The following is a 23,573-nucleotide window of genomic DNA, read 5'->3' on the forward strand; positions in this document are numbered from 1 at the left end:
AAAGGTGAAAATGAGATAAATTATCTGAGTGAGAGACGCGATGGATTAAAGGACAATCTCGGAAGCGACACCCGAACCTTGGAACCTTGGAATCGACGCTCGCTTACTACATTGAATCTTCACTCATCAAATTTCCCATCAGCAATAACTACAGTCTCACTGGTCCCTTCTTCTCTGGCTCGCTGTACAGTCGCAGAATACCTCTTTCCAGCAATGAGCCACCAAACAAGCTCAATGGTCAAGAATCCGCCTACAACAACGCAGGTATAGTTCATGTTTGACACTGAAAGGTTATTAGCACGAAGCTTGGACAGATTACCAGGGACAGGGGATGGTGGGAAATCACAGAACATACCAGTTACAGGCATCTGATACGGGAACGAGAAAAATACAATGGCGAAGACCAGCCATGCCACAGCGATGATGTTCACACTCATTCCAACCGTCTGACCCATAAAGAATGGACCACGGTGCATGGTCCGACGGAATAAGAGAACATTGGTCAGAATGGGCACAAGGTAGGCAAAGTTGTTGATAGTCCTAAAATCAATGTCAGCATTAAGCCATCCCGGTGTCGTTAACTGCTTTGTAGGATGTGGAGAACCTACACCGCAGAGCTCATCATTGCATTGAACGCCGTGCTAGATCCCAAGTATATGCATCCAAGAAGTCCGACAATCACGGCAACACATAGTTGGGCATTGAATGGCGAGCCCAGCTTAGGGTTGACACGAGCCCATATCTTCGATAACGGAAGACCTTCGTCACGGGCAAAGGCCCAGAATACTCGCCCAGTACCTGTTGAAGTCAGAAGTGCCTCGGTCTTGAGAGAAAGGCAGTACTCACTTAACTGCGAACCAATGACGCAGGGCCCAAGAGCAACCCACACCATGAACACCAGCCCGAATGCCCCACCTCTCGTAGAGGTTGCCTGCCAGAAGAGCTCAGCAAGAGGAAGACCAGTATGGGTGTCAGCCAAGCTGCCATAGTCTTGGACTGAGAACATCAGGCTGAGCAGATATGATAGTCCGGTCACGAACGCAATTGACAGTGTGATAGCTATTAATGCCTACAGTTAGCCGGGTTATCGAAGCAATCGACACCACCACCTAACTAACCTAGACCCAAAGGGGCATTCCTTCCGGGCTATAGGAGATTGGTTAGCACAGTACACATGGTTTTTGTCCACGATGTACCTCAACCTACATTGGGCATTTCTTCTGTGATGTGCTACGGTACGGTCAGCGGCTGCATTCACCGGGCACTTTAACAATGGGGACAACTTACCGAAATTCCATCCAAACCTCCAAGCGAGTACATTGGATTGACTAGTCCAGTGATAAAGCAGATGACGTTGTTGTCCCAGCCAGTGTTGTTGATCCAAGTGCGAAACACGAACTCGCTGTCATTATGAACGGGTGCTTTGGCGGCCACGACAACCATGGTGATAAACCAGGCCAATTGCAGGTAGACCACTGACACTAGTCAATTATTGAACCCCACAGGAAGGTGAGCTGACCTACATGAGAACTTGTTGATTATCGGAATAAACCGATTGCCGAACATGACCACACCCGCAGTCAGGATATTGAGGATTTGATATGCCACAAAGGTCATCCATGGCTGCACGACCATGCCATCATGATAAAGCGCAATCAGTGCCATGGCCGCCGTTGCATAAATTAGATTGGTTGATGCAGTTGTAAAGATCCCTAGGCTTCATCAACTTCATACCAAGACTTTTCATGGTCGGGATAACCTACATCCGAATACAGTGCACCACCCAGTGGCAAAGCTGAGCAAGCTGTTATATCGTTTCGGAGCAATGGCGGCAATCCAATGATACATTCCTCCTTCCGTGGGGTATGCAGATACAAATTCTGCCAGTGAAGCACCGACGAAAGATTGAAGGATGAAAACGAGGATGAAGCCATATATCACTAGAACCGGGTCATTCGCTTGCTTCCTTGCTGATCTGTACGGAATGGAAACTCACAGGCGCCGGGACCGCCTGCATTAATTGCAGTGATTAAACCCAAGCCGAGGCCTGTAAATATGTGAGTGGAGTGCTGAGCAATCGGATGATCTCAACTAACCTGTCCATGAAATAGTACAATTCGCCGCCAGTCCAATCAAACTCCAAAGCGACAAATGTCGTTCCAACTCCTGTTTATGCCCTGCGCCGCGGTCAATATCGCACCTTCTAATCGCCCGGAATCGGAAGCCTACCCATTTGGGCCAACCGCAGCTCGTCCTCATTCTGCACTTTGATAACTTCATTTCTTTTCCGATCCCCAAGACTCCCGACCGGCGCAGAGGCAGACATGATTTCCGGGTCGCTCATAATGCGCACGAGATCGTAGAGTGCTCACCGTAGGAGGTGAGAGTCAACGAAAAGAAAGAGAAAAGGGGCGCATGCGAGCAATAAATCTGCGCGACTTAATAAAGTACGATCATGCTATCTCCGCATGTTGACCTTCCAGCTCTTATCGCGGGGAAAGCTGAAGGAATCACCGGGTTCACCGACAAGATATCCGGGAAGGCGCGTTGCGCCCCACCGGCGATAGCGAGTTTCGCCGGTGCAAAACGTGGGGATGGCGGGAAGCTGCTCTCGTGTCTGCTTTATGCACAGGCGATTGCAACCCGGGCTATGCTTGGCAGCGTATAAGCTTGCGCTAAGGGCTTGATGTGACATGCTTGTCTTAATGGTCTTATCCAAGTTTGGAGATTTGCCCGGTTCGGACCTCGGGAAAGGCCCGGGCAGAACATTGCAGCTGTATATCTCGACATGGTCAACGAATAAGATTTCTTCGCAGCCGGGTACTATGCAATTATATATAAGAATATTCGAATATGCGAAAGTGAATTATACAAAGAGAATATGTGAAGCATCTCACAACAGGAAATGCGATGCGAAGCCCCCTTATATATTTGCAATTGCGGTACAATTTCCCCTCCCGAGTTGCTGTCCATATTCATCCCAGAAGGCCTTTCAAACGTGAAACTAAGATATCATCTCATTGAACACCAAGTCAATATCCCGTAGATTGGAAGGGGGACTAGTCAACTATGAACTCATAGGCTTTTAGGCTAGTTGCCCTGTAGACAGCATAAAAATAGGATGGACGATAGCACAGAGTGTCAGCTATTACCGGACTCTTGTATCTGATTTCGGGTTCTGGTTCTTCGAAGGTAGAAACCAATTCACAAGTGCTGATTGGCGAGAATCACAGCCCCATAATTCTCCAAATCCCCAAAAACACACAAAAAAGGAACAACCTTGGGGAGACCCTCAAAATATGTATCATCCATGAAAGATGTGCTGATCTCCTTCAGAATTCGATCCAAATCTCCAATCCAGGGGTTGTCACATCATTGAGCTCTTTTTGAAACTGCGATCTTGCAGAGCCAACCTTGGAAGGGACCTGCAGATCGACCAATCGGATTGAACTTGGAAATTGTCCAGTCGATCATTTCCCGATTTGTTTTGGATTTGAATGGCATTTGTCTCCTCGTTTCACCAGAACCATGGGCGAGGGTCGAGGGGAAAAAAACCATCTGGCATCGAGGGGGATCTATCTAATCATGAATGATCTCGCTGCCTTCTTTAAAAGACCCCAAATAGCGGGAGGCCGATATGGAACCACCATCAATTCCAGATAATCGTGCTCACAAGAGACATTTCGCCATGTCTTCTACGCCCAATATTGTTGATCCCGATGACTTTGTCGCGCAATTCAAAGCCTCAGCCCATCATCACTCACGCTCACATTCCCCAGGGCAAGCATATGAACCGCTGGCGTTTGGCCAACCGGCTATTGGAAGACCACCTATGAGGCCGCAAGGGCGATCAATGTCCAGACTCAGTACCAATGGTATCCCTAATAGCATATATAACGGCGAGAAGTTTGGTCGCAACCCTTCCATCGACCAAGAGTCAGTCACAGACTCAGTTGCTACTCTAGATCTGGGCTACCACACCATCGGCCAGCCATTACCACAACGCAGAAGGCAGTCCTCAACCTCAACAGGCTATCAAAGCTTTGACCAGCGATCTCTCAGCACCATATCTCTAGACCAACAGTCTATTGGAACCCAGCCGCTAGGTTATTACTCTACAGATGCACTACCTGGAGGCTATCTCCCGTAAGACTGAAGAGTCCCGATCGCCAAATTCCTCGCTAATTATGCAGGTCGCCGACTTCACCCAGAGATCTCCACTGGTCTGCATCCAACAGGTCGCTACAACACAACATCGTTACCAACGACCTGCCGGTTCTTCAGCAGGCAAATACTGACGAGGGCTCTGAGCAATTCAATCCTATTATTGAAGAACATGAGGAAGAATCTTTTGATCTGGTCCCTCCCTACGATGGCGACCGAATCTCGCATACCCTGGAACAACGAGCGGACCTCATGTTCTCCTCTGAGCATATGCTAGCGATTCTGAGCAACCCGCACTATTTCGCGCGCTTCCGCGAGTTTCTCGCCCAGGAGCGTCCGGGTTCACTCTCGACACTGACTCATTATCTGAATTCTTCCAAATCTCTCAAAGCAATTCACTATGCCAATGCACTCGTGCGTTCGTATGTTGATGTTCCTACACCCGGTATTGAAACAGCAGAGCACCCCGTTGGCCCGATTGTGAATACGGCCCTTGAACAACGCGTGCAGAAAGCGCTGGACGCTTTGACTGCCGAGGAACTACCTGCTTTCATCACCTCTACCTATATCAACATTGCCGGCAAGTTAGTCGAGGAGCGCGTGCGCGGAACCTTGCCCGATAAGTTCCAGGGAACGGCAGAGGCGCTAGCTGAGGTATTCTGTCTGACCGATCCATCGCGGCCAGATAATCCTATTATCTTTGCTTCTGAGGGTATGTCTCAGTTGCTTCGACCTGTTTATCCAAGCTTGGCTAACACACCATTTAGAATTCCACCGCAATACACAGTATGGTATGGACTACGTCCTAGGACGAAACTGTCGGTTCTTGCAAGGTCCGAAAACGAACCCCAACAGTGTTCGACGTATCCGAGAAGCCTTCAAAGCCGGGAGATACCACTCCGAGCTTTTACTGAACTAGTAGGTTCCCTAGACTCGATTCATTACAGAACTAATCTTGAAACACAGCCGCCGCGATGGCTCACCATTCATGAACCTCCTTGAAATATCTCCGCTATGCGACAACCGCGGCAAGCTCCGCTATTTCATCGGCGCCCAGATTGATGTCTCTCGACTCGTAATGGAAGGTGCACAAATGGAATCCCTCCAAAATATCCCAATGCGGAAAGGAACTCCAGAAACGGGCCAAGCAATCAAAGAATCAAAGAGCGAGTTCCAACAACTTAGCGAACTCTTCAGTCCGAGCGAGCTGCAGAACGTGCGCGAGCACGGTGGAAAGCTCTTCGAGCCGACCATCAACGAATATACCAACCACCGTCTATTCCTCCAAGACTCCGACACCGAGAGCGAGGTCCACAGCCCATTTCAGGTGCCACAGAACCCCACACCAGGCCCGGCTACAAGTCTATCCTTGAGCGGTGTCTACAAAAGAGTATGTCTTTAACTTGCTATACTCCGTTACGTATCGGAAAGACTAACATAAATCCCGAAAGTACCTCCTCGTCCGCCCGTATCCCTCCCTCCGCATCCTCTTCACATCCCCTTCCCTCCGAATCCCAGGCATGATCCAATCCTCATTCCTAAACCGCATTGGCGAAACAGGCGCGAAACGCGATCATATCGTCAACGCCATGATGGCCGGGCGGAGCGTCACAGCCCGTATTAAGTGGATGACCAGGTTTAACAACCAGGGCCGTCATCGCTGGATTCATTGTACGCCTTTGCTGGCGAATAATGGTCAAATTGGTGTGTGGATGGTTATCGTTATTGATGATGAGGATGAACATTCCGCTAGATGGCAGGGTCATCGTCCGAGTACTTGTTAGATGGTCTGTCTTGTTAAGTTTTTGTACATGTATACTATATTGTGATCTGCATGCACTGCACTGCATCTCGTACATCCACCTCCTGTTGTGATGCGCTAGACTTTATATGGATTAGTGCGTAGTCTAAACGCCCTCGTTGTTTCCCAGTTGAGCGGTTAGAGATGCTCTGCCATCACACAAAACAACTGGCTCGTATCTGCGTATTTCCATTTCCCAAGAATATCATCAAAGTAAAACTGAAGGCTCAGAAATGGCACTGGTCAAACGGTTGTCGCCTGCCGAGCGGGCGCTGAGCGGCACGGACCGCAGCGACAGCCCACTCCTTAAGGAACCAAGCCCCTCAGGACCACGCCTGCTGAACCGCGAGGAAGTTCCCTCGTGGTATGCCCAGAACCCATACATCCGCACAGGTTACAGGCCAGTGACACCATCGATTTCTCGATGCCTTAGCAGCCTAGTCTACCTTCACAACGAAACGGTGAATGTCTTCTCCCATCTCGTCCCTGCCACCATAGCTTTCCTGGGCAACGGGCTTCTGTATGGTTATTTCTCGACATCTTTTTCGGACGCTACCTGGACCGATCGGCTCGTTTTTCATATATACTTGACAACCTCGGTCCTTTGTTTCGGTACCTCATCTGCATACCATACCTTTCTTTGTCATTCTGTCCAGGTCGCCGATGTATGGGTTCGCTTGGACTACGTTGCTATTGTATTCCAGATCCTTGGTTCGTTCATCTCGGGGATATACATTGGATTTTATTGTGAACCACATCTGCAAAAGCTTTACTGGTCCATGGTTCGTTGACAAAATTTCCCCCTTGCGTCGCCTCATAGAACTAACGTTATTAGATTGGCACTCTGGGCTTCTTGACAGGGTTTGTCGTGGTGCATCCCCGCCTCCAAAGCCAAAAGTGGAGATTACTGCGATTATCAACATTCGTGGCAACGGGACTTTCAGCATTTGCTCCTATCATCCACGCTGCTAGTATCTTCCCTTATCAGCAGTTGGATCAACAAGCCGGACTGCGATATTACTATCTTGAAGGACTGATCATCGTGGTGGGAGTTTTATTTTATGCGGTGCGTTAATTTCCCAAAACGAGCTGATGCAGGATCATGCTGATTGGAGGCAGGCACATTTCCCCGAGTCGTGGAGACCCAGAAGCTTTGACATTTGGGGATCATCTCACCAGATATTCCACGTCTCGGTGGTGATTGGTGCGGCAATTCATTTGTATGGGATCTTGGTTGCTTTTCAATGGAATTATGAAAATCAGCGATGCAAGATTGGTTGAGGAGATGTGATATTTGTTTATTGCAACGTGCCAAGGGTGTCGATCCCCCTTGACTTGGCACTCGGCCCATACCCTTTCCAAATTTGGAAGGAGATCCACTATGATATATACGATGTACATTAATATCCCTGACGCTAACAAAAGTACGCCGTTGAGCCGTTCGAATATAAGTTTCATTTAGATTGGCCGGATGCGCCCGACAATCCCGTTGTCATTCCCACTTGCCACGTTTTTTTCTCTTTTAGTCCAACCAAAATTATGGCGGAAAAAATTGCTGTTGTGAGTTATCAAGTATTGCAATTGCTGATATTACATCTAACACTTCCAGGATGCCAACTACTACACCCTGACCCAGGACTGGGAACCTGAAGACTTTCAGTCGTGAGTTGCTTGATTTCCATGCCGTGTTGTCTGTTAACCATATCAGGGAAACTACTTCTATCTCCTCGTCAATCGCGAAGGGTCGGCTGGAAAATGGCAGACGGTAAGTGGACCATCCGAAGCAGCGAAGACGCCTTTGCTAATAGTACGGGCAGATACCAGGCTATGAAGGAAGATGACTATTGGTCGGTCGCGATGCTTCAATTTGGGAGAGTCGAGGCTAATCATGTTATACAGGAGTCCTTCCGATGAACAGCAATTCGAGGCTTTTGAGATTGGGTAAATACCCATTGCTTTCTTGTCTTTCTGTCTGTACAAAACAGCTTATCGGTGATATTCAGTCATATGATGTTTACGGTGTTAGACCACGAGCGAGAAAACCCTCTGCACCACGCTCCCATCGGCAAATCTCCCCAGGTGAGACAGCAATCTAGAGTTTCGATATTTAGCTCGTGCTAAGAGTGAGCTCCAGCATATTCTGGACATCGGGACTGGCAAAGGAACATGGGCTATGTGGGTTCTCACCCGTTCTCTCCAGGGGAATCTTGCTTACATTGACCCAGTGATATGGCGGATATGTATTCATCTGGTACAAAACCCCATCCTTGTCGTTATTATGTCACTCTAACAAGTTCAGCAACGGTCCGTGGTGTCGACATCTTCCCCCCACCCGTGACATGGATGCCACCCAACTGCTTATTCGAAGTGGACGATATCCTCCGCGAGTGGACCTGGAGAGAACCATTCGACTTCATCCACATGCGTCTAATGCTGGGGTCATTCACACCCGAGGGATGGGATCAACTATACAAGCAGTGCTACGAGTGAGTCCCATATCCACACTTTCCGCTACCAATCGAACAACAGTATCTAACCACCACACCATCCAGCGCTCTTACCCCAGGCGGCTGGATCGAACAAGTTGAACTAGACGTGCGAGTATACAGCGACGACGGCAGCCTAAAACAAGATAGCACTCTAGCCACATGGGGAGATAATTTCATCGGCTGCTCTGAGCGAGCCGGCCGCTCCCTCCTAACGCAGGAGACAATGCGAGGCGCGATGGAGAAGGCTGGGTTTGTCGATGTGCAGGAAAAGCTATACAAGATTCCCCTGGGGCCATGGCCGAAAGATAAGGTTCTTAAGGAAGTTGGGCAGCTTCAATACGCTCACTGGCTTGCTGCATTGGAGGGCTGGGCTATGTGGCTGCTCACTAAGTTTGGTGCGCCCTCTCCTTGGAGTAAGGAGGAGGTCCAGCTCTATTTGTCGAATGTTCGGGCTGAGCTGAGGAATCCTCGCACACATGCTTATGAACTTTGGTAAGTTTTGATATGAGTATAGGTACTCTGAGAGGTTATGGTTTGCTGATCGTGTTTAGTCGCCGAGTCTGGGCTAGGAAGCCTACGGTGGAGGAGGAAATGGCTGATTTGGCAATCGAGACCGAGCCTGAGGTTTAAATTTGCCATGCTGTCTTGATCGAACAACTTTTATTTCAGCGTTCATGGTGTGGCCTCTTGCAAAAGCGAATTTATATTTTGGACAACGATTTATTTGCACCTGTCTGCTTTGAGTCCTGTTATGTATGTCTGCCACAGACTATGACATGACTTTATATGTATACGGTAAGAGAATGATCAATGGCTTGCGAGTTCCGTATCATTTTGGTATTAATCAACCCTGGGCGTTTCCTTCACGATCATCTGAGCAGCTTTCTCAAACTCAGGTTCGACAACCAAGTTATCCAACTCAGATTGTTCGATCTAGAATTGTAATTAGCCACGCTATATCAAACGAACAGGTGAACTGACCAGCTTCAATCCCTTTTCGGCATTAGTACCCTGCAAGCGAACCACAACCGGGCATTTGAAACCACCCATCTCAGCAGCGGCGGCAACTATGGCCTCGGCAATCATATCGCATCGCACAATACCTATCACCCATCAGCTATTTCAATCCCACATTGTTTACATGTATACTCACCACCGTAAATATTAATCAAGATGCCCCTAATCCTCTGATCGTTCTTCAAAATCCGAAAAGCCCTCGACAAAGCCTCCTTTGTCGTGCTACCCCCAACATCCAAAAAATTAGCACATTTTCCGCCATGCAAACTAATAAGATCATTAGTTGCCATCGCCAACCCAGCCCCATTAACAATATTTCCAATATTCCCCTCAAGCCGAACATAATTAAGCCCCAATTCCGCCAACTGATGCTCCTCCTCCTGTTCAGGTGATCGTTCCTCCAACCCAAAAAGCTCCTTCTGTCTATACCTCGCCGCATCATCGAATCCAAACTTCGCATCCAGACAAATAAACTCCCCTTCCCCCGAGCGCACCAGCGGATTCAACTCAAGTAACGTCGCATCCTTTTCTTTGAACAACTTCAGCATCTGCACCAGGATCCGGTGTATATCCTTCATCTCGGCATCCGAGAATCCCAGCTCTGCCTGGATATACGCGTCGATTTCATCGGTGATGCCGGTCGAGAGACCGAAGTAGAGTTTGTGGAGGTTGTCCATATTCGATTCGATGTTTGTTCCTCCCGCCGACGAGATCAGTAGCACGGGTGCGGCGCGCTGTCTGTCGAATGTCATTGCAAAATAGAATTCCTGTGCGATGGAGACGGCCTTGTAGATGTAGAGCTCATCGACGCGGAGTCCATCTTGTGGAGTTTGTGCTGTTGTTAGGTAGTACCCGAGCATGTTGGTGGCATTTCTGAAGGCTTCGTTTGGTCTGGGCTGTTAGATTGGGTTCCGGTGATGTATCTAACGTTGGGATGTTGATCTAAGGGGAACTCACGACTCGACTAGTCGGACGCCGCTTTGGCCGTCGCTGTTGAATTTGCCTTTACCACGGCCGCCTGCGAGCACTTGGGCTTTTATCATTGATGGTCCATCTGTACCATGTTGGTTTTCCGTACGGGGATGTGGAGTGGATGGTGTGGACTTACTTAGCACGGACACAACCTCCTTGGCTTTCTCTGGGGTTTTGACTAGGAATCCCGGTGGAACTGGTATTTTGAACTGGGTTGTATAAGCAATACTGTTAGGTTGTATGAAAGGATGTCTTACTTCTTTGAGTAGATTGTGTGAGTGATGCTCAAGCAGACTCAGCTGCCGTACTTGGGCTCTGAGGGGCGCATGGTGCTGTACGATGTAGCTGTTAATATATCGTTCTATATCATCTCTAGACTGTACGAACACGTTGGAAGGTGCGGGCGATCGAACGCCAGGTAATCATTGCGAGTTATATATTTTTCATGCTAAGATGTTGACTCCGAATGCTAGTCTTGAGGTTGAATTTATGATATTTGGGCGATGACATCAACGGATATATCTGGGGTTGAGTTTCCGGAAAGTTTATTTGTATGAGCTCGGCTTGACCTCGTCATGATTTACCAAGTTACGGCAGCATATAAGAACTTCGAACAAGCTGAATATTTATTATGATATGGCCGAGTCAGTTCTTGACCGTACATCAAATTGATAATTTCAACTGGTTCACATATATATTAACCTGCCAATTCTTACCCCGGTTTCCCTTATTTCATCAGGAATTTCATCACACTTATCACTAGTATGGCTATCTAAGCCTAGAATTACACGGTAGAGTCATTATTAGGAAGGCGGCCCTGGATTATATGGCCGAATGTGTGAGTGAGTGAGTGTATGTGTCATATACTAAGGGAAGGTGGCTGTATCATTTCCCATATAACGACGGATTTTGAATCGCTGTCAAGGTTCTCTAAGTCACGTAGACAAGAGCCGCTACGGACAGAAGTCGATGCTAATGTATGTATTAATGTAATACCGTGAGGTCGTTCAGCTAAGTGTACTGTTATCCCACGCGTGGGCCACATCAGGACCCCATCGTTCGAAGAGGTCCATTTCTAGAAGATCACTTGATACAAATCAAGAATGAAACAAGATTGTTCAACTTAGTTAACTGCAAGATAACCTTGTAATTGCATAAGCTAGACGCTGTGACATATATCACATTGCTGGTGATACCTCGGCGCATCGCTTGTGTTTTCACTACAGGTTCTGTCAAATTGAGAGTGATAGTTTCCCTTAGTCTGAAACTTGCGTGGTAATTGGGTTTGTCTAAGCACAGCACCCTCTAAATTTGTGCTAGAAGTCTAGCCTCCATGGGGCATAGCTTCCTTCCAGTGCTTCCAATCAACGCCATTCTATCTCTAATCGCCTAGAGTTCTTATGAAAACCAGTGGTTCGGATTGTGTCCTTTTCCTGGACACTCCTGAACTTATACGATCCAATGGGAGCTGCCCAAATATTCTCGAGAAACCCAAAGTGCTTTTTGCAAGGGACACCGTGACAAGACTAGGTCGCAGTAACTCACGGAGTCCGACGGATAATGCGCGATTGCCCGAATTGGGGCCATAGCGCTGCCATTACCTAATGTCTAAGAGCCCCAACGCTTGGAAAGTCCCAAGGGACACGACCCCGCTACGGCCCGTAACATGGCTTTAAATTCAACTTCTCCTTTATAGGGCGGTATCATGCACCGTGGCGCACCAATGAGGACAGATATGTTTCTCACACAAGGCAACGAGAAGCTGTAAGATAAACCGACTGTTTTCTTTCAGTGGGGTTTCTTTGTTAGGCCCGCGATTACTGTATCGATCTAAAGATAGTCTACTACCTCCGGTCAGTACCTCGCTGCATGAATCCCAGAGATGTACTCTCGACATAGCAACAGACGGACGGAATCTCAGATGTCACATTGGTCAAGGTAGTCAGTCTGTAGTCACTCAACGGATCATCTGACGGAGACATCCGCTCCCAAATAATCCGAGAAGGCACTGCCAAGTATCCTTTGGACAGTGTTTCACGGATACTCCGCATGATTCACCTGACCCAAACCGAGAAATTAGCACCCGCTTCCTTTCTATGGGCCTCCGTAACTCTTTGGGAGATGGAGGCTCTTGAGACAAGCCCTTCTCTTGTTCTAAGCGACGGGGCGCATCTTGTCTACCACGATACGAGCCATGCGTTGCACAGCCTCGCACTAAAAGAATATGTGCAGCAGTACTCCGTACTACCTGACAGAATGTCCGGACTCAGGGGAAGATGCGCTATATCCGGACTTCGCTTGGATCAATGTGTGTCATGACTCGACGCCCTGGTGTATCATGTACCATTTCCGAGGGCGCCCAGGGTAACCCGAATAAGCTCTCGGTGTTGACTCGCGACAGGCATTTGCGAGCCCCGAGATAAGCCCTGGGTTTTAGACATGCAATGCAAGTACACCGTATAGCCGTGGTTGATAAGGCCTAACCAGGTTAACTAGATAGATTAGAATGTGATGGAATGCGAGTCACAACGTGGAGTCGGGGAAACCAAGACCCTGAAAAGTCTCAGAGTTGATATTTTTATTTTTCCCGGACTATACCCAAACGGGAATAGTATGGATGTGAGACCAGCCTCCAATACAACATCGGCCCATCGGCCCAATACAGAGCAGTTGATGAAATTCCAAGTCAGCGCTAGTGACTGAGGCGACAAACGTCAAAGAATGAAAGAATGAAGTCTAACTCGTCTCAGACATCATGGGTATAACCCGGAGATAATAGGTTTGGCTTATCCGAGTGAGGCTTAGATAGTGTGATCGCCCCTGAGTGTACTCCGTACCCAGCCCCCCAGTGGACCTGAATTAGCTCACACAATGTCTACTGGCAAATCAAGAGGCTGAGAAAGCACATCTGATCGCTCGGATCTGACGTTAAAATTTGTTTAGACGGTAAATATAAGAAAATGGTGATTCCCTGTTTGATGTTCCCACAAAACTCCCTCTAGAGTGGTCACCAGTCACCAGTCACCATGAGGCAGTCGACGCCCATTCTCTGGGTTGTCCAGGCTTGTCTAATATGGCTGACATTGGTATCGGCATCACCTACTGTCATTTCTCATGATAGTCTGATGTCTTCGGACCCCGAAGTCTCTGCGCTTCAGCCGCGTGACACAAAGCCATTTCCGCTTCGAGTTCTACCGCTCGGTGCTTCGATTACCATGGGGTACAAATCAGCAGATGGGAATGGTTACCGGAAATGGCTCCGACAGCAATTGCGCTATGCTGGCTGGGATGTTGACATGGTTGGCACCACGAAAAGTGGTACCATGCATGATAATGTGAGTTACTCGATTCTTGCACTATCATATTTTGGAAGGATATATTTTGACTCTTCCCAGGACCACGATGGACACATCGGCTGGAGAATTGATCAAATAGCCTCTCATGCCAAGGAGATCATCCCACAACAACCTAATGTAATTCTTATCAAGTGGGTCTCCAATCGGCGCAAACACCTCTTCGCACGCTAACATATCCCCCACAGCGCTGGTACAAATGATGCTCTACAAAAATACAAAGTAGACACCGCTGGAAAGCGGATGGACTCCCTCCTAACATACCTCTTCGACAACATCCCCAACACAACCATCATCCTATCAACCCTCACATTCAACGGAGAGGAGCCTCTGCTGAGCACAGAGATCAACAAGCAATACCTAGAACTCGCTGCAAAACGTCGAGCGCAAAGTGAAAGCCTCGTCCTAGCTGATATGAGCAGCTTCATCCAGTGGAAGCAACTCGTGGATAAGGTCCACCCGACAGCCGCTGGCTACGAGAGAATGGCATCGGTGTGGTGGGCGGCCATTCAACAAGCGGAGAAAGAAGGCTTTCTCAAAGCGCCAAAGACCACTTCCACCAATAATGCAACTATCAGCAAGGCCCGTGAAAAGGTCCTCGATGATAGCACAGCTAATCCGAGTCTGCCTGCGTACACGGCCCCGCCTCAGCCGACGATACAGAAGAATAGTAATGGCACGTCTCGGTCCCAGCCATGGAATCTCTGGACTGTTTCGTGTCAGATAATTATTAGTACGTTACCCGTTTTACCCGTGATGTCTTTGGAAAGACTAACCTTATCTAGTGTCCATTGGTTTCTCTTATGTATGATGCCACGAAGCCTTGAATAAAGCATCAAAAATAGCCAAAAACAATCTAAAATTCACTAAATCATCATTCATCCCAAACCCATACATAAAGGCTACATACCTAGGCACCTACCTAGGTATACAATAAAGGCATGCCATACCTCCACACCAACCAAACCAATCCCCCAAGCGCCATCCAACTAACAACCCCCTTCACAACCAAAACCCGTTTAATGAAAACAAAAGTCTTCCTCTCATTGACCCTCGGAAAAGGACCAACAGGAACATCCCTCCCAAAAAAAGCACAAAGCGGCCCCCATCCATCATCAGCCTTGAACTCCAAAACCTCCCGTCCACGCTCGCGGGCAACACCCCCTAACAAGCTCATTATATCTCTCATAAAACCCCGCAGAAAAGATATCCCCCTCCCCAAGTTTCTCTTTAGCCCACTCCAGAATCCTCATGTTAAGCCTAAACCACAACCTCTCCGTTCCCCACAGGAACCCGAGAACGCCAAAAGAACTGCTGAAAAAGAACCCCAAGCTCTCGCGACAGCTTTCCGCCCACGTCTCCGCGCTGGGTCGCGTGGTTAGGATCACCCGTGCCTCGGGGTACATGTCCATCAAATCAGCGAGGAAGAATACAGCGGGCATATCGCAGACTGCGGCGTAGCCGGAGACTAGGGCGTTGACCTGTTTTTGTCGTGTTGCGGTATCGGTGGAGTGTGTGGCTGCGATGAGGAGTTTTTGGCGTGAGGTATGGGGGATTATTTGTGCCATGTGGAGACATGGTGTTATGTTTAGTTCTTCTAGTGCGGCTTGGAGGGAGGATGTTGCTGTCCGGGGAAGGCCGGCGCCGATTACGAGGAGCTCTTGCTTGTGCGGGGTGTTGGAGGCTGGCGTTGGGGCTATGCGGTTGTCGGTAAGGAAGCGGACCATCTTGGGTAATTCTGGTTCCTGATTTCTTGAGAGAATGGATCTGCTTGGGGACTTTGTATCGTGGGGTTGTTTATAGGGTTGGACTTCTCGGCCTTCAAGATATATTGAAGGTCGTGGCCGGATCTGACGTCAGCTGGGAAAGGTGGATATCTGTTCTTTCTATAAATGCCTAGGCGTATTGGTCGCAGGAGAACTTTTTGCGTAGCTCGTATTTTGCGTCGGACAAAATGGGTGGGAACGGTGGGTTATGGAAGTCACTTGTAGATACTCCGACTCCGACTCCGGTGATGAGGCTGATGAGTGACAGCAATGGGTCAACCCTGGGAGGGGGGGAGGGAGGTTAGGGGGGGCGCTCCAAGTGTGGGTTAACCCCTACAAACACAAGGGCGACTAAAGTGGAAGAGGGAATTCAATCATATTATCTGCTTCATCTAGGTGAGTTGAATTTGTGCAAGTTGAGGCTCTCTGAGCTGGTTTCCGACCTGGGAAACCATGACGTCATCACCTGATATACTTGGAAGCTCCGAGAGCTGAGTATTTCAAGCTGCAATACCCCTTTCACTTCTTGAAAGTCTCCTGTTTACAGACCCCCCAAATCACCTCTTCTTCTATTCCTCATCCTAATCCAAAATGTCCGAATCCTTCGCCATCCTCCGCCAACGCCGCTCTGACGAGCTAGCCAAGCTCGCCGACGAGCACATGCAACACGACCTTCAATCCGGAGACCGCGACAAGCTCAAAGCAGCGGCATCTTCAATCTCGCTGTGGACAACAGTTGGATCTGCGGTCGGTGTTAGTCTTGGTCTTCTAGCCGCAATCCGACTGCGCAGTACGCGGAAGGCGTTCTTCTCTGCTATCCGCGCGCAGGAGCGACCTACGAAGGTCATTTTTGAGGATGGGAGGACTGGTATGTTATTTCTTTTGCGATCTTGGAGATTCTTGAAAAAGAGAGACAAAAGAATGGTGTGGTTAATTGTGTGTTTAGAGTCCATTCCTGACCTCACGCCGCTGTTAAAACCGACTACTTTGGGTGACATCGCGACTTATTTCTTTGCAACGGCCGGTGGATTGTTCCTGGGTGGAGAGCTTGGTAAGATTATATTTGGTGTTATGATTGTGTATTGGAGGCATTGTGCTAACTTTGCGCTGTGTAGGCTTTGCTGGTGGTATGGCGAAAGGGACGAGGAGTATCTCCGCGGACCCGGAGAGCAAGAAGAGAATCGAAACTGCGTTTAGGAGATTCCGGGCTGATGTGCTGCGGAAACAGGCTGATTCTTTGGATAAGGGGAACAATGATACCGGTCTGATCTAAGAGAATAAAGATAGATATTAGAACTTCGGGTGGAAGATGGACTGCCTATATTATTATGATGTTGATTATTTCATTTATATATCGATATATCGCAGTAATGGTACATGTACAAGTTAGACCGTCAAAGCCTTCAAGAATGCTGGGCTCTCATGGCCCTGCGCAACCTTCGAAATCGGCGTGAGATGCGCCTCAGGAGATTCCTGGCTCTCCTGGATCTTCCGAACATAGAATTGGGCAACCTTGAGCCACATGGCCTTCTCACCCGCACTAGCTCCAGACCCCTGCCAAACCCAGAGTCTGTTGCCAGTATCATAAAGGAAAACATCATTACTATCCAAATCAGACCGATCAAATCGGTCCCCATCTTTGACAAGATCGAACGACAAGTTTCCAGACGCATCGCTGAGTCTGAAAAGCTTGCGCGAGCGAGCACTCTCATCAGGACCCCTCTTCGCGAACCGCCCAGGTCTCGGCGCCTCCAATGTAGAAGGAGCGACATCCCTCCCACCCAGCAAGTCAACGAAGATCTTAGACCTGGACTCGAGCTGCGACAGAACCTCAACATCAACGTGTTTCGCCAGCGTCATATCATTCACCACCTGCGCGGCCTTGGCCTTCTCCATCGGGCTACACTTCTTCCCCTGCCAAACCCAGATCTTATCCCCCTTATCCAAAACAAAGACATCACCCTCATCGAGACTCTTCCACGTAGGTTCGACCTCATGCACGATAAGCGAGTCAACACGCGCAATACCGGGGTGTTTGAAGATACGTAAGAGGGTAAGAACCTCCTTACGCTCCTGAGGTTCAACATGCGTGAAACCAGAGCGCACACCACCAGACCGGACCGCGTAGTTCCGGAACAGGGCGAGGAACTCGTCAGAGGGGTGTTGCTGGACCTCGCGGTGCTGTGTTGCCGCGCCGTGCAAGAACTCGTCCAACTCGACGGTCTTGTAAGCCGCGACGCCGGCTTCGTCTTGTGTTGTTTTGCTGCCAAGCCAGAAGAAGATGTCGTGGGAGAGCTCGTCGCCGACTTTGTAGGTGTGTAGCACGATGAAGCTGTCGCCGTCGTAGAATTGGCCGGTTTTTTCTTTCGGCCAGGGGATTACTTGGAAATTTTCGATGCGCCAGATTGTGAGGCCGGGTTGTTGGGTGATGTTTTGCCAGGCGGGTTCGGTTTGGGCGGAGTTGTACTTCACGCGGTGGTCGAGGTCGCTGCCGATTAGCTCGACATTGCTGTCTTTGATGTCATATTCTTTTGGATGGACGAGGCCTTCATGGGGTGCCATGTTTGCGGTTGTGATGTGTGTGATGTGTGTGATGTGTGTGATGTGTGTGATGTGTGTGCAATATTAGTGGAAGAGATGTTGATAAAGTGAACAGGCATGTGGCGGTGGGTCCGGAGCCGCGGGGCATCCCTTTTGGGAGCAATTGGCCAATGACGTCGGTAATTTCATACTATTTTTAGTCAGGGCGACAGCGTCATGGTCTATGTTTATATGAGGCTCAAAGTTATGGAAGGGGTTAGGGGAAAGGGTTCGCGCAATCTGCCTTTAAACAGCCGTGATGGCATGTTAGAAGACATATTTTCATCATACGGTGGCTCCAACTGTGTCTGATTTATCTCAGAAACCACTGGCTACAGACTACATGTTCAGAAAAGACATTTTGTGTTGTAGATCATACAGCGAAGGGTTACTTTACTGTACAGATCAGGGAAAGGAAGTAAGCAATATCAAAATGTGCCCTGGCGAAATTTTCAGAGCGGAGCAGAAATTTTCAGTGAGAGGACACGCATACAAACGGGGTCCCCCTATTCTATTGCCTGGTGGTGACACCCACTTGTGTGATATATGTACGAGATGCTACATGGCAACCAATAGTTTAACAAAAGTCCAGCCTCATGGCAGCCTTGCATTAAATTGGGCTCAACAAAATTTGAAAATTTACTGAAAAGAAAGGGGGCAAAAAAAAAAAAAAAGAGCAAATGATGTGTAAGTCAGTGCACGAATCGATCGGCTCTGAAATGAAATTCCTAATGTCCTGAGGTATATGAAACACCGAGTGAAAATACTATCTACTTCTTGAGTAACTCTAGTAACTGCCTTGTGACTGATCTCTCAGAGACGCAACAAAGTACACTTACCAACGCTAAGCGTCAATATATCACGTTTTTCTCGCTCCGCATAACCATCGCGCACTTTTTCATGTCACTGATCACGTTTACCAGCGGCCACCGCCGGCACCACCGCCGAAGCCACCAGTGGGGCGGGCGTTGGCGAGGTTAACGCGAATGCGACGACCATCGAGGCTAGCTTAAGGTTAGCAACTGAGACTGTATTTGTATTCGGAGGGGTGAAAAAAACATACTCCTGCTCGTTCAGAGCGTTGATGGCAGCCTCAGCCTCCTCAGCGGAAGAGTAGGTGACGAAGCCGAATCCACGGGAGCGACCAGTCTCACGGTCAACCATGACGATCTAGAAGAGAGGAAAGATTAGTGTCTTTTCTTGAAGGCAAATTGGGAAATTTTGGAATTTTCACGTACGGAGTCGACAATCTGGCCGAACTCGCCGAAGGCCTGACGGAGCGACTCGTCGCTGGTGTGCCATGAGAGGTTTCTAATATGATAGTCAGTATAACGCGTTCACACATCCCAAAATGAAGGAATTTGACATACCCGACGTAGATCTTAGACATTTTGAAAGAAAGTGGGAGTCACGAGGTGTTGATGAAGAGAATTAAAAGATGCGGGGCATCTGAGGAGATATAGGCCCCTCGTGGCGGTGAGAGACAAAATTAATTCGCCCCGCATGAGATGTCAGCACGTCTTTCAAGGAGGCGAAACAGCAATCTCTACCATGATGGACCATGTTCGTTCACTGCATTTTCTACATTATCCCCATTCTCAGCATTCTTTCAGATTATTATTCGTCAATTAAAACCCACTATATAGGTGGCAATATGGGATTTAGTCGTCTTTGACCCAAATGGCAGAATATCTGTAGTGGCAAACGATGCCCTGGCAGTATCAGGAACGTAACAGAACCATGGTCTTGGCTGCTGCATGGACCAATAGGCTAACTGATCTAAATCTCTCATCGAGAGGGATCATGCACGATCAGGAATGGAGCCACAATCCCACTACAAAGACTAAGCTGGGAGATGAAGAGGTACAGAAGTGGAGAAGTGGGTAGGGCCAGTTCGATCTTGCATACGACTTCAAATTGAAAGATATCTGCATCCTTGGTAGAGAATGCCCTTAGCTCAGACATGTGGTTTAAGATCGGTTGTGCAAGTACAAATCAAGTGCTTTTTGGGCAGTGGAAATCTCGCCTTTCCAACAAGCGAATATGATCTCTCGTCCGAATCCATCAGCAACATCAGGAAAATTTCCATTTTTGTAGCGTGTTTCAATCCCATAGTCTGCCACGTCCTGTTGTTGGCGTCGAGCTACGATGACACCAGGATTGTCAGATTCTGGACCATAAAGTTCGCTATATGTGTTTCTTTGCCGGAAACTAGGTCATAAAACGTAGACCCTAGGGCAAAGATGTCGGAGGCTTCCGTGCTAGGAAGGGCATAATCTCGCGGTAAGCAGTGTGAAGCTTTCTCATAGCCAAGCGCTACATGGCCAGGGCACTGTGAAGAGTTAAAATCGCAGAGCGGTAGATCAAAGTCATCATCGATGAAAAACTGTCGTGGAGCAAGGTCGGAATGGTTAGAAAATAAGAGCTTCTAAGATCTGCTGGTACTATTTGGATCGAAGCCCGGGGGTAATCGATTCCTCGTACGAACAGCACAAGGTCAGCATAAGGATAGTATTTGATCTCGATATAGTCTGATATGCCTCTTGATAGCCATTTGGCAATTCGCAATTGGTGGACGATTTCCAAGAGGGTCGTAAGTCAGAGCCTCCCGCAGTATAGGTTGTAGATCTTCTTCACTCTGATTCCGGAGAATCTTCATAATAATGTGAACGTCCACACGGTATACTTCGGCGAAAAGTCCAATTATTGAGAGTCTTTCGTTATCCTTGCGTTCGGAGGCTGGTCGAATAGTGACCATAGATGGTGGTTGAAGTGGGATGGTAGGTTGCATGTTTTTGGACCGGGTCTTGACCTAGAGTGTAAGATTAGGGAGAGTCCCTGAGGACTTCCACTCACAGATTGTAGGTATCCTTCCCATTTGGATCCCGATGTTTTCTGTCAGGTGTCGAAGCAAACATCATAAGTAGGCGCCTAAATGGTCGGAGGAATAGATCGGAAATATTTGAGGCAATGCCAAAAGAACCGCACCGACCGTCTGAATCAACGTCGTATGCTATACACTGTGTGGGAAAGAGGACGAAATTCGCCGGGCAAGCCTTGGGGATGATGAAGATGTACACGGCAGACAACACAAAGTTTGCAATGTTTGCACACTGGGATAGCAGTAGCCGCATTAATGGTCGGCCCGGCCTCGGCTGTATAGATTTCGTGGTCTGTGAGCGTATGGGGCCAATTTCCACGATCACGAGTGAGAGTTTTAGATGGCGGTGCTTTTTTTTTTTTTTTTTATGGAGAACTTGTTCAATAGGATATTCGTGAGTCATCCATAGCAGGTGCGGTTTTTCCTCACTATTTAGTCATCTACTACATTCCAAGGTTGGGCTTCGTCTCCTGAGAATATTCTCAGCATTGCCTACGCAGTGAAAGTGTTATATGACCAGACTACTTGACCCTCATATTTCTTATTGAACAATGCGAAATTGCCAGAGCTAAAATAGTGTCTGGTTGAGATATTTGAAGAACGCCACGGCATCATACCATGTTCAATCAAAATTCACAATGGACAGGCGGCCTCAATATACAAATCACTTTTAATAGAACAATTTCTTCCGTTGACATGTCAATAACCGCATTGGACTGACCATGTGGGTCAGATATTGCCAATTAAGAAACACGTAGTTCATAATGGCGGATGGATAAGAGCTCCATCAGTAACCTCATCGAAAGGATTATTAAACTGTAGCTATATGGCTCCATTCAAAACCACGGTATGTCCGATGCTGTTTCCTGAAGAGTAGGGGCACTCAAGTTTTCCCACCACTAGTTCTGCGCTTCTTTGCCGGTTTTTTCATGCGAAACTCTTCCGCATAAACTTTGAAGAAGTCCTCTGGCTCTTGCGGGTGCGAATTAGTGATGTCATGGAAAGCGGTAGTCGAGATGTAGTTCGTCTTTCCTTCACGGACTAGAGAATAGTACTCCAATAAATACTGCAGCTCCGAGTTGTCACTAGCTGACTGGGACTGAAGTACTCTCTTCGCTTCTGACCTGAGAGTTGCAGCTATCGTTAGCCCACGCTTTATATCTATGGTTTGATAGAAGAGGGGGTCTTTTCTAACGTACTCTGAAATATCTTCGAATTTCAGCTCGTGTCCTAAGGCTTTGCTGGCAGCAGAAGCGAGTTCATCACCAGTCGCCAGCATTGGCCCTGGGTGGTGTTAGCGCCGGGAAACAGTCTGTATGGGCAGGCTACTTTACCTGTCAACACGATTAATTGGCCGCGGTGCTTATCGCTGAACCCATGCTTCCCCTTTCCAGAGAGGACGTGTGCCGCGACCTGTGCAACGTCCTAGTGACTTTGTCAGTTAATGTCCGTCTGGGCATGCTTTGGAAAAGATACCCCTAAGGCAATTGGCGCAAACTTATGGTTACGTCCAAGCGGGACGGGAAGTATTCCTTCTTCTTGCGCCTGCTGGGAATACAGAAGGAGGTTCTCGGCGTAAAATCCGGCCCTGGGATCCCAAGTTAGCAAAGTTCAACTTCACTGGGCAATACCGTCCTACCTAATCACAACTGGAGAGTGTCCAGTGGCGGTGGATGGATCACCCTTGCTGGCCAAGAACCTTGTCTCCAGGTCGATGAATTCTCGCAGTTTTGGTTGCTTATCACGTTCCGCAAGATCGCTGCCAGCGGAGCTGATGAAGCAAACATTAGGTATATTCGCCTTCTTCGCAGCATCGATCAGTTCTATAGTCAGGTCGGGCTTATCCTCGCGTGCAGGAGGAATGAGACACAATGTGTCTGCGCCGACCGACTTAAGGGAGTCCACCATCTTACTCAGTCGACCCGGCTCGTGAGTGGCGATCTTAGCCCCAAGCTTAGATAGCTCTTTGCACCTGTCTCCGTGGGGCTGGAGAGACAGAGCAGTCACCGAGTCAACAGCATTCTTGAAGTCTTCATGTGTCAATAGCAGCTCTATGATAGTGAAGCCGGTGTGGCCTTCCGCGGCAGTAACGCAAACGTGACGTGACATAGTTAAGGAGCTGATTCTTATGTGTAAGTTTGCTGTCTTCGAATGCTACAAATCTCAGCTAGTCTACACAGCTGTGGGTGTCTTTTATACATATAACGTGCAATACACATGACGCTAATACGCGTCATTGGCCTTGGATATATACCTACCTAGCGGTGGTTTCGGAACCGAACAGCAACCAAAGGGAGGCGCCTCTAAAAAAGATCTTGACCGATAAACTTGAACAGCAGGCTTGTAGGTAGACTTGTATTTCCTGGTTAGTACGTATGTCACTCTGACCTATGTCACTCTGACCACTTCCGGCCCCGGGGGCTACCTAGGTAAATGAAGGTGCTTAATAAGCCTCGCGTGCGCCAGTAAAATTGCGAAGCTCGTTATTGTCAACAAGGCCGCTAGCTCGGTCATTACACCATTGCAATGTCACATTGAAAGGTCGATTAA

General features: G+C 48.3%; 12 protein-coding genes across 12 annotated transcripts; 5 read left to right on the forward strand and 7 right to left on the reverse strand.

The window, feature by feature from the left end:
- Nucleotides 1-119: 119 nt before the first annotated feature.
- On the reverse strand, nt 120-2,344 carry N7489_002993 (uncharacterized protein; the record flags this gene model as incomplete). Its single annotated transcript, XM_056708748.1, has 12 exons — nt 120-283; nt 356-540; nt 609-798; nt 847-1,059; nt 1,119-1,146; nt 1,207-1,230; nt 1,288-1,475; nt 1,524-1,712; nt 1,764-1,940; nt 1,997-2,047; nt 2,097-2,177; nt 2,230-2,344. The coding sequence occupies 12 exons, from the start codon at nt 2,342-2,344 to the stop codon at nt 120-122; spliced, it is 1,605 nt and encodes a 534-aa protein (XP_056573050.1).
- A 111-nt stretch (nt 2,345-2,455) lies between these two features.
- N7489_002994 (uncharacterized protein) lies at nt 2,456-2,668 on the forward strand (the record flags this gene model as incomplete). Its single annotated transcript, XM_056708749.1, has 1 exon — nt 2,456-2,668. The coding sequence occupies one exon, from the start codon at nt 2,456-2,458 to the stop codon at nt 2,666-2,668; it is 213 nt and encodes a 70-aa protein (XP_056573051.1).
- Nucleotides 2,669-3,688: 1,020 nt separating this feature from the next.
- N7489_002995 (uncharacterized protein) lies at nt 3,689-5,948 on the forward strand (the record flags this gene model as incomplete). The annotated part of the gene is made up of 5 exons (XM_056708750.1): nt 3,689-4,146; nt 4,194-4,876; nt 4,932-5,082; nt 5,131-5,554; nt 5,616-5,948. 5 exons carry the CDS (start codon nt 3,689-3,691, stop codon nt 5,946-5,948), a joined length of 2,049 nt encoding a protein of 682 aa, XP_056573052.1.
- A 250-nt stretch (nt 5,949-6,198) lies between these two features.
- N7489_002996 (uncharacterized protein) lies at nt 6,199-9,084 on the forward strand (the record flags this gene model as incomplete). Its single annotated transcript, XM_056708751.1, has 9 exons — nt 6,199-6,747; nt 6,801-7,031; nt 7,575-7,627; nt 7,674-7,730; nt 7,783-7,812; nt 7,865-7,906; nt 8,191-8,451; nt 8,518-8,946; nt 9,006-9,084. 9 exons carry the CDS (start codon nt 6,199-6,201, stop codon nt 9,082-9,084), a joined length of 1,731 nt encoding a protein of 576 aa, XP_056573053.1.
- A 210-nt stretch (nt 9,085-9,294) lies between these two features.
- On the reverse strand, nt 9,295-10,869 carry N7489_002997 (succinate--CoA ligase subunit beta; the record flags this gene model as incomplete). The annotated part of the gene is made up of 7 exons (XM_056708752.1): nt 9,295-9,387; nt 9,436-9,557; nt 9,608-10,362; nt 10,429-10,525; nt 10,580-10,652; nt 10,701-10,775; nt 10,831-10,869. 7 exons carry the CDS (start codon nt 10,867-10,869, stop codon nt 9,295-9,297), a joined length of 1,254 nt encoding a protein of 417 aa, XP_056573054.1.
- Nucleotides 10,870-13,469: 2,600 nt separating this feature from the next.
- Nucleotides 13,470-14,607, forward strand: N7489_002998 (SGNH/GDSL hydrolase family protein; the record flags this gene model as incomplete). The annotated part of the gene is made up of 4 exons (XM_056708753.1): nt 13,470-13,778; nt 13,839-13,930; nt 13,985-14,529; nt 14,582-14,607. The coding sequence occupies 4 exons, from the start codon at nt 13,470-13,472 to the stop codon at nt 14,605-14,607; spliced, it is 972 nt and encodes a 323-aa protein (XP_056573055.1).
- A 304-nt stretch (nt 14,608-14,911) lies between these two features.
- On the reverse strand, nt 14,912-15,523 carry N7489_002999 (sulfotransferase family protein; the record flags this gene model as incomplete). Its single annotated transcript, XM_056708754.1, has 1 exon — nt 14,912-15,523. One exon carries the CDS (start codon nt 15,521-15,523, stop codon nt 14,912-14,914), a length of 612 nt encoding a protein of 203 aa, XP_056573056.1.
- Nucleotides 15,524-16,153: 630 nt separating this feature from the next.
- N7489_003000 (uncharacterized protein) lies at nt 16,154-16,835 on the forward strand (the record flags this gene model as incomplete). The annotated part of the gene is made up of 3 exons (XM_056708755.1): nt 16,154-16,430; nt 16,509-16,613; nt 16,678-16,835. 3 exons carry the CDS (start codon nt 16,154-16,156, stop codon nt 16,833-16,835), a joined length of 540 nt encoding a protein of 179 aa, XP_056573057.1.
- A 113-nt stretch (nt 16,836-16,948) lies between these two features.
- On the reverse strand, nt 16,949-18,124 carry N7489_003001 (gelsolin family protein; the record flags this gene model as incomplete). Its single annotated transcript, XM_056708756.1, has 1 exon — nt 16,949-18,124. The coding sequence occupies one exon, from the start codon at nt 18,122-18,124 to the stop codon at nt 16,949-16,951; it is 1,176 nt and encodes a 391-aa protein (XP_056573058.1).
- Nucleotides 18,125-19,058: 934 nt separating this feature from the next.
- Nucleotides 19,059-19,532, reverse strand: N7489_003002 (RNA recognition motif domain-containing protein; the record flags this gene model as incomplete). Its single annotated transcript, XM_056708757.1, has 4 exons — nt 19,059-19,146; nt 19,206-19,312; nt 19,381-19,453; nt 19,513-19,532. 4 exons carry the CDS (start codon nt 19,530-19,532, stop codon nt 19,059-19,061), a joined length of 288 nt encoding a protein of 95 aa, XP_056573059.1.
- A 753-nt stretch (nt 19,533-20,285) lies between these two features.
- Nucleotides 20,286-20,933, reverse strand: N7489_003003 (uncharacterized protein; the record flags this gene model as incomplete). The annotated part of the gene is given in 3 exon segments (XM_056708758.1): nt 20,286-20,570; nt 20,588-20,673; nt 20,720-20,933. 3 exon segments carry the CDS (start codon nt 20,931-20,933, stop codon nt 20,286-20,288), a joined length of 585 nt encoding a protein of 194 aa, XP_056573060.1.
- Nucleotides 20,934-21,906: 973 nt separating this feature from the next.
- N7489_003004 (uncharacterized protein) lies at nt 21,907-23,132 on the reverse strand (the record flags this gene model as incomplete). Its single annotated transcript, XM_056708759.1, has 5 exons — nt 21,907-22,147; nt 22,223-22,307; nt 22,358-22,448; nt 22,500-22,611; nt 22,663-23,132. The coding sequence occupies 5 exons, from the start codon at nt 23,130-23,132 to the stop codon at nt 21,907-21,909; spliced, it is 999 nt and encodes a 332-aa protein (XP_056573061.1).
- Between the last annotated feature and the right edge of the window lie 441 nt (nt 23,133-23,573).

The sequence above is a fragment of the Penicillium chrysogenum genome (genome assembly GCF_028827035.1).
Source record: "Penicillium chrysogenum strain IBT 35668 chromosome Unknown utg000001l_segment0_segment0, whole genome shotgun sequence".
Classification (NCBI taxonomy): Eukaryota; Fungi; Ascomycota; class Eurotiomycetes; order Eurotiales; family Aspergillaceae; genus Penicillium; species Penicillium chrysogenum.